Genomic DNA, 14,258 nt, shown 5'->3' with positions numbered 1-14,258 from the left:
TGCAAGTAAAAATAACTAAGACAGAATCTTACAGATAAAGATTAAAATGAATTTGCATGGACAACGAAGTATAGAATGACAACTTATTCAGGTTTGAAAAATAACTTGATAAGTATGTTTCTGCTCATTCAACTCTGTTCATTCAACAAAAGAATAACCATCTTTGTTGTAACCATCCATTTCTTTTTGATGGTATTTGCTATAGAAACACCATTCTCACTTTTTGAACGGCATGAAAATCAACTTGATGGCACTGCAACCATAGAAAGCTGGTTTCTTTGAATTGGTTGACACCCTGCCCCCCCCCCCCCCCCAAATCGGAGAACAGTATAGAATAAGGCATATTGGCGACTTGTTTACTTTGTATCTTGGAAAAACAAAAAGATTGATCACACCAGTGTCTGTCCCCAATTTTAAATTTTAATGTAACTTTTAAATGTTTCTTAATCACTTGATATATTTATTTGAAGAATTATTTTACATTTCAATGATGCTTTAAATGCCACGTAATTCAGTTGGAAGATTATTTTGCATTCTTTTAATAATGTTTAATGGCTTCATGTATTCGTTCGGATGTTGATTTTTTATCATTTTAATGTTGTTTAGTTTAGTTGGCAGATTATTTTATAATTAATGAAGCTCTTCACCTTTGTTAATGGCTCATTTCATTAAAAAATAACTACATATCACCAAAAAAAAAGTAGTTTCTGTATCACTTTGACAAAACACGGTGGCAAATACTATGGTTACCACAAAATTATAGAATGTCGCAACTAGAAAGATCTTAGTTTCTGATAGCGATAAATCTATTATAACAAACTTAGAAGAGCTGTGTTTCAATGACAACCACCAGTCAGACATATCAGTGAGGGGTTATTCTTTCATTAGATAAACATCAGACATAATCCTACCACGATGAAAGCTTTTGGAAATGAAAAAAGGATAAAATCTAATAATGTATCGATGACTTTGTGAATACTAAAATAAGTACACCATCAGTAGGTTAAAATGCATGAATTCATTTCAGTTCGAAACATAAAAATGGAATCGGTGAAACAAACTGATAAACGGCGACTAAGATTTCCTTTGCCAGAAGTGTGTGATATGTTTTAACTTCGTTGTCCAGCGCCGTCCTTAGACGGCAGCCTTGTGGGTCATCGGGGGGAAATCATTCTCATAGTCCATGTCATGTTTGGGAGGGCTGCTCATTGCTGGAAACGCTGGCTCCTTGTGCATTGGGTCCGATTCGATTTTCTCGGGAGTTTCTGGAAGAGGGAAGAGGAAGTTACTGCAAATCAACATTTAAGGACTGAAATCCACATTCAGTTCTATGCACGCTACTAATGATTCAGCAGATATTTTACAAAAGCCATACTCAACCTGCAGTTTGCCGAGTTTGGAGAGTGGCCTAGTTATAGCCCAGAAGACAATCAAGAAAGTTAACTTAAATAGATGTAGCACTTAAAAAAGGAATTTTGTATACTTCACAAGAAATTGCTGATATGTTAGGCCCTCAGAAAGATTTGTAGTAGGAATTCAATGACATTAGAAAAAAAAAAGGTTTGTACATAACTCAAATAACCTCACTGCTTAAATAATAATTTGCATTAATATTTATGTAGCCGCCCGCAAGAAATAGTTGCCATGCTCGCCTAAAGAAAAAAAAGTTGAGCACAGCTGATCAAAAACTATAGTTAGTATTTATATTGGACAAAATTTTGGGAAAAAATATTTTTCAACAATTGCAGAAATGAAAATAATTAATACCGCTTATGCAAGTGTTTAAAACACAAATAACCAAAAAGGCCACAAGGTAAATACAGGGTCCATTATGAAAGTAATGAGCATAATGTTATTGCGACGAGACGATAGATGGCAGCATGGTAAAACCGGCTGGGAAATGTGGTGGGGGATATGACCTTTCAATGCATCCGGTCGTCACTTGCTTTCGAGCAGTGTGAGAGGAGATACGTGCCTCCGCTTGAAGTGTGTTTTCAACGCTTGTAACATATCGCGATGAAGCGTTCGCTTGAACAACGATCGCCATAAAGTTTGGGGTGAGGCTTCGAAAAACATGCAACCGAAACATTCCAGATGCTGCAAGAAGCCTTCAAGGACGATTGCATTTCAAGCCACACAGCCTTCATGATTACCAACTTCCTGGCCCGGAGCAACACCCCGGTGATCCCTCACCCCCTTACAGTCCCGACTTAGCTCCATGTGACTTCTTTTTGTTTCCGAGACTCAAGAAAGAGATGAAAGGAAAACATTGGGAAACCGTGGAAAACATCCAACACCATGTTACAACGTTCCTGAGAGGCATTCCCGTCAAGGAGTTTCAAGGTGCCTTTCAAGCGTGGCAAACACGTCTTCGCAAGTGTATTGATGCAGGAGGAATGTATTTTGAAGAATATTGAACATTTGTAGAAATTACGATCAATAAATATATTTTGCCAGTAAATGCTCATTACTTTCATAATGGACCCTATATAAACTTTCATTTATTTATATAGCGGCTCAAGAGAAACAGCACACACACACAAAAAAAAATTGAATTATGACTTAGTACAGCTGATTTAAAACAATGACCAATATTCAGATTGGACAGCTAAGATAAAATTTCAATGAAAAATATTTTTTGGCAATTTTCAAAAATAGAACAATTAACATGGTTTCTGTAATAAAGCTGTTGTACTGGAAATCTATAACTTTTCCAAAATTATTAAAAAATTCCTTTTGAATTTTATAATATTTTTGAGAATTAAAAACTGAATCACTTAAATAATGTATAGAACTTGCCCTTTGGAAAGGGTAAATAGTCAGAAGGAAAAATAGATAGATAACTCAGGCCTTAAGTGTGCCTCCAGGGTCAGTGCTCTCAGTGTGCATGTTCAGAGGCCTTAAGAAATGAGTGCAAAAGCACATTTTTTAAGTTTTGCAATAAAACTCACAGGAGCAAAAATGGTCTAGTCAGAAATTAAAACTTCTGAAAACTTATATTTCAAGTTTAACACTAGAAATTTGCGCAACTTGGGACCCAAAGTTTTTGGGATTTTAGGATTCGGCAGAGTTGAGGCACCAATTTTACTGCATGGGTGATTTTTGTCTGGGGCCTGTTTTTTCAAGGCGGCCACTTTTGATAAACGATTTTTGAATGATTAGTTTGTATCAGTTATGCTAAGTATAGGTTCAGTCTTGGGACCTAAACAAGCTGCACCTGATTGAGGAACATGTTTCTCAAACGGAAAAAATGTTTCCCAAACAATCAGGAGAAGAGAAAACTGAATGAAAATAAAAATAACAGCTTATTATGCAGTAATTGAAAGTTAAGATAATCAAGGAGCTTAAAAATTAATATTAAAGTACTTATAAGCTTAAATCTACTTTAAAAAATTTATCTGCAAAATGTAGCTGAAAATTTCATTTTAAAAATAAATACGCCAGAAAGTCCATTTTAATTCACAGTGTTAGCATGCAAATTTTTTTATCACCCTGTAGATCTTTTTGTTATATCACAAACAATGATCTAGAGTAGGGAAAACATAAAATACAGCAAATTTCCAAAAAAAATGTCACATTTGTATTGGAGTAACCAAAGAGTCACTTCTTTCGCCCAAAAGGGGTGCATATTTTAGACAAAGATCATAAGATCATTACACTGAGGAAAGGTACACTCCTAATTCCGAAGACACACATATAACAATTTTTTGTAAATTTGAGCCTCACAACTTTGGACTTATTATTAATTAATTAATTAAACTTAATGAATGGATCATGAAAAAAGTTCAAAAGGAATGACACTCAAAAAAAGTTTCCTCAAATGGTTTATAAAATGATTTGAATTTTGAAGACATATTCCCAAAATTTACTCTATATTTAACGGTTAAGAAATAGCTTTGCTAAGTTAACTTTGTTCGTATGTCACTAAAACATGGCTGAAATTTGACGTAGAAAATTTTGCAAAAGGTAAAAAAAAAGTTTTGAACTTCATTCTTGAAGAGCCAAGATAACTCCGTCATACTATAAAATTCAACTCTCCCTGTAATTTACAAGAGGTGTATTTTACAAAGCTGTAGTTGTGAAAAAATATTTGCGGGAATGCACTTTTTTATAGGGTAGATGTCATGGTTGGCAAATTTTTGTTAGTCCAAAAATGGCCAGTTTAGATGACTTATGTGTGCTTAAATTCAAAAGGCAGACATTTCATTAAAAAAGGTCCTTTGAAGCCCATTTACTTTAAATTTGCATCAATTTGCATAATAATAAAACTTAATATTTTGGGTGCCAACTACAGCACTACATAATGAATACTTCTTGATTATTAATTGTATTTTTGTGAGACTTTCATGCGCACACAAATACTTCATCATCCAGCAAAGCATGAAAGCACAAGAACACTCTAAATGCACATAAATGTTTCGAGGCAGTATTTTGAAAGCATGCGTTCATCTAAAACTACTCATCTCAATTACGGTCAGAGAGAAATTCAATCATTATGCCACCTTATCACAAACCATAACAAGAAATTAAACAGTGAAACAAAGATTTTTCTTCACACAATTAATAAATATTTACCTGTTATAAAATTTGATTATCAATTGCATTACAAACATTATTAGAATGAAAATAGATGATATTTCGCAATATCATTTTTGAATACCCTGACAATTTTGATTTTTCGAAACATATCTTTCTAAAGGTGTTAAACAGATAATAATAGTAGTTCAATGAAGAGATGTACAGTAGACCCTCGTTTTACGCGGGGGTTACGTAACAACGGAAATGCCGCGTAAATCGAAACTGCGTAAATTGAGACCTAATACTAGTGTTAAAATAGGGGTTTGGTTCTGTAGATAGAAAAGTACTTCATTCTAGTGATGGTTAATTGTATAATAAGTTTAATGTGTACTTATATCGACTTTTATGCACAACATGCATAAAGAAAACATAAATTAATTTTGTGTTCTGTTTATAAAGAGGAGCTGGCTAGGATAGTCTTTTGGCAGTCATTAAGAATATGGTAATTCTTTGCAGAGTATTAACGCATCCATGATCACTTGCGTCATTTCCATGATATAATCTTCCTTCACTAACAAATCAGAAAGATCATTTCTATTGTCTAGGAATGGCTCAAAATTTTCAATGTGAACTATTTTGGTTGTGTGCCACCGATGTCAATATCCTCATTGGTTTTGGCCTCCTTTGTCACTCCTAAAAGCTCTTCTTCCAGTGAGTTCTGAACTGTTCGAGTTCAATAACTTTACTTCTGGAAAGAGCTCTGGAGCCAATCGCATAAAATGTCTCCAGTGGCCCAAGCTCGATTATTAGCACACCAAAATGCAGTTGATTACATGTAATCTGATATCTTTTAGGGGTTTGAGTTTTGGAAAAGGGGATAGTTTCATCTGAATGCATTGCCGCATATACGTAAAACCGAATATCATACGCGTAAAATAAAATAAAGGTGTCAAATCTTCAACCACGTAAAATAAACCCGCCTAAAACCATGGTCTACTGTATAAAAAAAATAACAAATAGTTGTTTGGAAAAGTTTGGTGCAATTGTTTTGTGTGAGAAACAAAGATTTTTTTTTCACACAAATAATATTTACCTTTGATAAAATTTAATTTTCCATTGCATTACAAACATTAGAATAAAAATAGATTTTGCAAAATCATTTTTGAAAACTCAGACAGTTTTGACTTTTCGAAACATACCTTTGTATAGGTGTTAAAGAGATAATAACAGTCATTCAATGGAGATGTTAAAAAAATAATAATAATAATAATAAGAATAAATCCTTGTTTGGAAACGTTTGGTGCAATTACGATACAGCACAAAAAATTGCACTTGCCTTAGTCTTTTGCATCAAAATTAAAATGCATGAAAACATATAACCTTTAGTTGCTCAAAAATGCTACTTTACCACTCTTTTTTTTTCATTTAATCATAAAAAATGAAGTTCTCTAAAGTTATGCAAGATAAATTTATACCACTTCACTACCACAAAGTTAAGGCAGTTAGACTAGTTGAGTAAAACCAAAAAATAGTTATATTTGAGATCCTGATTATGTTAAAAAATTCTAAATCCAAGATTTCAATCGAGTATTAAAAAATGTTCAGATAAAAATCCAGATTATGCTAAAAGAATAGTTAGAATTGAGATCTTCATCATTGTAAAGAGAAATGTTAGACGTAAAATTCAGAACATATTAAAAAAATTGTTAGAATAAAAAAGTGGATCATCATGGAAACTTAAAAATGAGATTTGTTGAGAGCATGATCTTGTCAAAAAATAGTTAAGAGTAGAAATCCTGAAGCATCAAGTTTTCCAGTTATGAGTTTACCTCTGGAGAAAAGAAATATTCCCAACCAAAAATGGCATGGGATTCATGGAAGAATGGGGCATTATGCGTCAGTTCTGGTAGCCTTAAACCTAGCACAAGGACTTGGTTATTTATCGGGATGTTTGAATCTACAAACAACATTAAGTCAGCATTTCAAACACTTGCTATCAGTTGAAAACATTCAAACATGACATGAATACAAAAAAACATGACCACTGACAGCTGGTTTGAGAAATGCCCCCAAACTATTGAAATACAAATACAAATGTGACGACCAGCAACAGGCTCTGGGTCCAGCTAGACTGGTCCTAGTCAATTTACAATCCCTAGTGAAGATCAATGGCCCTCTTAAAACTATCTACTCCCTTGCTCATTACCACCTCTTCCGGTAAACTGTTCCAAGGTTCCACTACCCTGCTAAAATAATAATTTTTCCTAACATCCATGTTAGCTTGAGATTTAAATAGCTTAAAACAATGACCCCTTGTCCTGTTTTCAGTGCTAAACTTCAGACCCGTAACATCTTTCGTTTTAATAAATTTAAACAGCTGAATCATGTCCCCTCGGTCTCTTCTTTGCTCAAGACTGTACATTTTAGGCCTTCTAAGCCTGGAATCATAATCTAAGTGGGAAAGTCCACTTATTAGCCTTGTAGCCCGCCTTTGAACCTTTTCCAATACATTAATGTCTTTCTTAAGATAAGGAGACCAAAACTGAACAGCATACTCCAAATGGGATCTTACCAAACTTCTATATAAGGGCAGAAGAACTTCTTTAGATTTGTTTGAAATAGATCTATTGATAAACCAAAGCATCTTATTGGCTTTGTTGCTAGCAATGATGCACTGTTGGCTAAACTTTAAATCCTGACTTATTAAGACCCCCAGATCAGTAACTTTGTCTGCCTGACTAATGACTGAACTTTGCAAATAATAACTTGTACACTTATTTCCATGTCCTAAATGTAGCACTTGACATTTCCCAACATTAACAGCCATACCCCATTTATCAGCCCACTCCGTAATATGATCTAGATCCTCTTGCAGCTGATTTGCTTGTTCTTCATTTTCTACAGCCCCCATAACTTTGACATCATCAGCAAAACAATTCATGTTCCCAGAAATATTTTTGTGAATATCGTTCATAAAGACAATGAACAAAACAGGCCCTAACACTGATCCTTGAGGAACCCCGCTTAAGACCTCACTCCAATTAGAATAATTTCCCCTTACAACTACCCTTTGTTTCCTTCCGGTCAGCCAGTTTTTTACCCAAATGAAAGTTTTCCCTCCTATTTCTATATCAGCTAAGTAGAGCAACATGCGGTACCTTATCGAAAGCTTTTTGAAAATCAATGTAAATAACATCTACAGGCTTCTTATTGTCCAAAGCCATTGTAACTTTATCATAGAAATGTAATAAATTAGTTGCACAAGATTTACCTTTCCTGAAACCATACTGAAAACTAGTCAATAGATTATTAGTCTCTAGAAAATTTAAAAAAAAAATTATTCAATTAAAATGATTGAACCAGCCACTGAATTTTCAAATGGAACGGTAAAGGGGATCAAAACGTGCAATGCATAACTAAAATCAAAATTATTGATGCGTTTAACCAAACTGTGCACCAAACTTTTCAGTAAACAATTAAAAATAGCAAAAAACAGACAACTAATTTAGAAAAATTATAAAAAAGTAACTTTTTATTTTAAAATCAAGGGTGCAATAAGTACTTGAAAGCAATGCAATCTATTCTAAATTATGTTGAGCTTTAAGAGATTCTCAAACTAATTTCAGCAGAAATATTAATAAAACCTTAAAACAGTTATTCACTATTTGCTCAGACATTATACTTTTATTGAGATTTAAAAAAAAAAAAACAATTCAATAATTAGGGGCTTAAACTCAAAATTTTAAGAGGAGGGAGACTCCCCTTTTCATAATGTATGGTGTATTTATGCATGGGAAGATCACATTTTTTGAGAGGAAAAAAACATAGCAATAATATATTTCTCAATTTAAACCTTTTGTGCATGTGCCTACATTATAATACTTTTCATTCAAAACCTTACTTTTTCCCAGAACACCTTATCCCAGTTCTTAAATTGCTTACTTTAAGCCCATTGAAATTCTCAAACATTAAAAAACTTTTAAATTCTTAAGTACATAGTGTGCATGAGTTTTTAGGAATCGTAAAGAGGCGTGAGTATCATGTCTGTACTATTTTCAAAAAGAGAATCGGAGGGAATCCTTACATCCCACCAAGTTTCAGCCCCAGATAAAATGGGTTACAAACTAATGTAATATTACGTTAAAATAATTTCTTGATTACTTATAGTTACATACAAAACTTATTGTTTTTAAGACTGATAAGTGGCCATCGTGGCAGCTTTTAAGAACTTCTATGGCTATCATGAGTAATTTTATACAAGCTTATCAACTAAAATTTAATTATTTCAAAAAATATGATTAGATTTTGAAAAAACATAATTTTTTAATATTCCCTTTAAAAGTGCTTAAGGGGATAAAATATTGTAAAATGTATGGTGAAATCAAACCATTTAGCAGGCATACATGGTCAATTCAACTAATTAGCTTCCATATTCAGTGGGGACCAGTGGCGCACACAGGAATTTTGTAAGGGGAGGGTCCAAGATCAAAAGTCTTATTCTCCTATCATATCCCAATATGCCGTCAAATGTATTGGCTTGATTTTATCCATTCCCGGGAATGAAAAACAGTAAAAAATAAACTATTGAAATTGAATTAGCATTGTAAAAAAATAACCTGAGAGCAAAATAATTTATGCTTTTACTTTTCTTATAATTAAAAAATTGATTCAATTTCATAGACTCTCATTTTATTCTCTAATTACAAAACTAAAAACATGGTTATTGCGGTGTATTCATTTATAATCACCATTCTGCTTCTTACAAATAATTCGTTATAGAAAAAGAGCACAACTGTTTTTAAAATCTTTTAACATGAGGATTGTATTATTTGCCCTCTACTTGCATTATAAAAAGAGGGAGGGGAATGCTGATTAGGTAGTTTGAGAATCTCTGCTGGACTAAATCAGTCAGCAGGTGACTTTTTGATTATGTACTGAATAAAACACATGCCTCATGCAAGAAGGCGTGAAGGCATCCATGCATCAGAAAATCTACACACCTTGGGCCGAAGAGGCTTCGTTACCACGAACTATGGCGGCGTAGCTCGAACTCCCTTCGGGCGAGAGAAAAAAAATGAACGCATTAAAAAAAACTGAAACACACGCACAGTCGCTTCATCAAACAGATATTCTCCATCAACTGATGCACACCCATTCAGCATCAATTAAACCACACCCAGAAACCATCAAGCATGCATTCTCCTGAAATGTTCAGTCACTCCAACAAGTCATCTTCAACTGAACACATTCCCAATATCTTCATTCAATTGAAACACATTCCCAATCTCTTCACTGAACATATTCTCCTTCAATATCTAAACTCACCAGTCTTGCAGTAAAAAATCATTCCCTGTTTAAATTTACATTTCCCATAAATTTCATTTGAGTTTTTATGGCAACAAGATGGTTTGGAGACTAGGAGGAATGCAGTGGTAAAATTTTGTACTGTTTTGCTATTTGTACTGTGAGTTCTCACATTATTCCTAGCTAAAAGGTTGATTTTGAGTTGGTGCCTCAATTAAATTGATATAACAACAATAAAGGCTTCTTGTCAATGAATGCGAAAATGAAGGACATTTGGGTGTTATTTGAAATGAGGAAAAAACATTTATAAACTTGATAAATAAACTGATGGGTTGTTAGTTGATCACATATTTAGAATAGTTATTATCACCAATTTATTAAAATACAAGTACAAAAGGCAGAACTAGCGGCAGACTCTGTGAGTAACTATACTAGTACCAAAACTATAGAAGCCTAATGAGAAACAAAATTCAAACCAGAATAAAAAGTTGGTTCTTCACTCTTATCAAAAAAAAAAAAAAACTTTAAAGTGTTTGGATTTGAGCACAATTTCATACTGAAACATAATAAGACATTGAGAACCAATCAAGAACGTACTCCATGATCAACCACACAGATTGTTTGAGGTTTTTCTTTATATCAAAATTAATTTTCCTACTTAAATTTTCCAATGAAAATTCTATATATAGTAAAAAATTAGGCTGTGTTTCAGCAAAAAAATGTAGTTAATTTTTCTTTTGAGGATACTGTTGACAGGTTTGTTAACAAAACAAAACCAGCAACCTCCTGTAAGATACAATTATGCAGCAACGCTTGTAATAAATGACTTATTTTGATGCAAATGTTTATTTCTTGAAAGTATGTCAGTCTTCAATGTAACATTTAATGTTTCTGACAGAAGGAAAGAATAGCATACAAATGCAACTACAGATCAAATGATTTACTGATCAGTAAGAATTGCAGCAGATAGGATCCAATAACTAACAGCAATCCTAATTAAGGTATGGAAATTTTGTCCTGAGCTTTATTTGAAAAATCAAATGAGCATAAAAATACTCAAAATGTTGTTGCAATGGTGAAGTTTATCTTACAAATGCACCCCATTTTTTAAAAAAATCTTTTCATCACCATTAAATATGAGTAACTCAGCAATTTCTGAGCACACCAGCTTTTGGAATCAATACTTTACCATAGGTACTATCTCCCCCCCCCCCCCGCATTTGGATTAATTTTGATCAATCTTTCTAACAGAGAACTCCTAAAAAGTACAAATTCAAAAGTTTCCATATTTAGAAACTATTTATTTCATTAGCCATGTAGAATAATGTGCTCAATTCACAGGAAAAAAAGAGCCATGAAACACACTTTCTACAACAGACATTTAAGGAAAAGAAAATATACAAAACTTATCTGTTTTTATCAAGATGAAATATATTTTGGGAAAATAAATAAAAAGAATAAGTGTTAATAACCTAAAGGGTTTATTGATAGGTTGGTTGTCATCAAGAAACAGATAATAAAATCAAACTCAAAACTATAACCACATTCTACTTAATAAAGGAAGAAGAGACAAATTTTTGTTTAAAACATAGACTCACAATTTTTGACATCCAAAAATAGCAGAGCGGAAAACAAATTTAATTCAAACGGAGTACTTTAAAGTGAGAAAATTTTGTATGACCTAATTCTAGCACCTAACTAATACACTTCCTTGACATAATAGTAAGAACAAGTTCGAGAAAATACAATACAAATACAACAAAGTCGGGCAGGCAAAGGCTCTTCAGAACCAACAAGACTGAGTTCAACTTGCCTAACAATCTCTAACAAATAAGCACCATAGGCTCATAAACAAAATCTCATTTAAGTTGAATTAAACAGTAAGAGATTTGCAAAATTTTCTAGTCTCCAAGTCTTGTTGTTATAAAAAACTTCAGACTATTATTCCCCTTAGTTTACTTACTGTAGTGTCTGTCTACTTAGTAAAGTCATTGTGAACATTTCAAGCTTAAAACATTTAAGTGTACATAACATAGTAATAAGAACAAAACATTGAGCAGATGGCACAAAACATAATAAGTTAAGTAATATGAAAATAACACAACCATTGAAATTTATGTAGTTTACAGATATCTGTAGATGTTGTAATAGCTGTCTCACTTAATACAATGTATGATAACATATATACTACTTATTAATTGCAAAATGCTTTAGGAATTACAAATATTTTTTATTTCACTTTTAGTTTTCAGATTAAATTGAAGGACTCAATAAACGAAGGACTTAACTAGCCTAAATCAAAGCTACAAGCCAAGGTTCACAATTTGAAATTTGAACTTTTTTACTGCATATAACTTAGTTTCTTTTATCTCTAACCACAAAACTCTTATTAATAAACTACCAAAGATTATCAGGTTTGTATGCACGAAAAGCCACACAAAACTTCAATCTTAAAAAAAAAATAAATAAATAAATAAAAAAAGTTGTAAGAAACACTAAAATCTTTCATTTAATCAATTCCTTTCTTACAATTTTCATTGAAGAAAGTTCTGGCAATGATTATCTTTAAATCGACAACACATCACACGCACTGAGACTGGGCATAATCTTCTCAAAGTATCTGAATTTTTAAAACTGCCATTTTTATAGAAGACTCAAAAGCACTTCTTTCATAAAATGAAACCATTTTACAAAAAACTTCTCCTTACTTTCCAGAAAAGTGCAAGCAATGCAGAAAACAGGGATTTTATAAAATCAAAATGTCTTATATGCAGTAAAAATCTACTGCATTTAAATTTATTTTGCTTTACCTATGTTTATTTTGATGACTAGCTTAGCACATTTACAGGAGGAAAAAAAACATTTACTTCAAAATATTAATGATTTTAATTTAAAACTTATTTCAGCATATTTATACACAACAAAACAGAGCACAGTTGAAAGGCGAAATGTCGTTTTTTTTTCTCTTTGAGTTGAGTTGAGCTCAATATGGCAAAACTGAATGCTTGAATAGAATTTATTTTCTATATAAACAAGTAAGAAAGGGAAAACCTCCCAAAAACCTCCCAAAAGTAAACTGTACAGTGAAGTGTTTTGAACTTTAAAACATAATTTTCTCACACTGGAAATTTGACACTTCACCTTCCTCATCTGTGTTCTTCAAATTTGATAGGCTACTAACTGGAAACACCTGCTGACTCGCACACAGCTATGCAGAACTTTCAATCATCAAACAATTACACAACTCACACACAGGCAATTTCATTTTAATAGATTCATCATTTGTTGCATAAAACACCCTACAAGGAGTTGTTCAAGAATATTGGAGTTTTGGTCCATAGTATGAGCTTTATGAAGAATATGGACTCTACTTTTATACTATGCAATAAAATTTTGGAGGCTTCCAGAAACATTATTTAAGTAAAAAAATTTTGAACAGGAAAGAAATAATCAGATTTTTTTTTTTTAACTTGGAGGATATTTTATTAATATTTTGAAGTACATGTAATTTTTTCAAGTCATTTCCACCAGAAATAGCGGAATTAGAAACTGCAGTCCATGGGCAGTTGTCATCAGTGCCTGTTGCTGTTGGGCATTACCAAAGACACAATTTTTGTCTGTAATCACTCGGAAACAAAATATTTCCTAAGAATATGAACCTAATTGTGATCAAAGAAGTTGAAAACTGCATATGAAGAAATAACATTTCCAGGCTTGTTGGCTGTGGTCCAAATGGAAAAGACCACGGTCAACAAGCCCCGAAATATTATTTCTTCATAATGACGCCGGCAGCGAAAGCCTTAAGCAGTTTTTATTGAAAATTGCAATGTTTTTGAGGTGTTTGATTTCAATGTAATTTATTTCTACCATTTTTTTACATTTCTTGCATTAAAAAAATATTTTTATTAATAATATCATTCCAAAGTTAAGTTTATTTAGAGTATAATTGAACATAACAAAGAACATTCAACGTAAAATTTTAGAATGGTCGAATGACTCTTCAAGCTAGAATGCCCACCAGTTGAAAAAAGTTGTTTCAAGAAAAACGTATCTGAAAAAAAAACTTCTGTGAACCTTTTTGGATCTCCACAGTCATTTAAGTGTTCATAGCAATGGAACTAATCAGAATTTTTCACTGAAATTTTGGCAGCACATTCTCGAATAGTTTTTACTAACATTTTATACCATAAAAAAAGTGAATTTTTTGACACGTCTAAACTGGTTCCTTAATAGCATCACACAGAAGTAAAATCCATATTCTAAATCAAGTTCAAGCAATGAAACAAGAATGCAACATTTTTGGATGCCTTGTTGGGTGTTTTGTGCAACAATTAATACATCTGTTACCGTAGAATTGCCCACACACAAACAGTACATACTACAAGATAATGAGAGTCATTAAAAAGTATTTAACAGCGAAGCACCTCTGATTAACA

The 14,258-nt window shown here is 32.6% G+C and overlaps 1 protein-coding gene across 2 annotated transcripts in view; it reads right to left on the bottom strand.

Moving 5' to 3' along the window:
- Positions 1 to 277: 277 nt before the first annotated feature.
- The window catches only part of LOC129228726 (WD repeat domain phosphoinositide-interacting protein 2-like), a 48,738-nt gene continuing 34,757 nt past the window's right edge, over positions 278 to 14,258 (bottom strand). Inside the window, exons 11-12 of one of the 2 annotated variants that reach the window (XM_054863410.1) lie at positions 9,519 to 9,572; positions 278 to 1,265 (exon numbers count right to left, since the gene is read on the bottom strand). In XM_054863410.1, coding sequence (XP_054719385.1) covers positions 1,135 to 1,265; positions 9,519 to 9,572 — 185 coding nt within the window. In that variant the 3' untranslated portion in view covers positions 278 to 1,134. The remainder of the gene's footprint in view (positions 1,266 to 9,518; positions 9,573 to 14,258) is intronic. The other variant, XM_054863411.1, reaches the window with a different exon arrangement.

Source organism: Uloborus diversus, chromosome 8 (genome assembly GCF_026930045.1).
Source record: "Uloborus diversus isolate 005 chromosome 8, Udiv.v.3.1, whole genome shotgun sequence".
Classification (NCBI taxonomy): domain Eukaryota; kingdom Metazoa; phylum Arthropoda; class Arachnida; order Araneae; family Uloboridae; genus Uloborus; species Uloborus diversus.
Note: the sequence above shows the minus strand (reverse complement) of the source record. Positions and strands in the feature narration are given on the sequence as shown.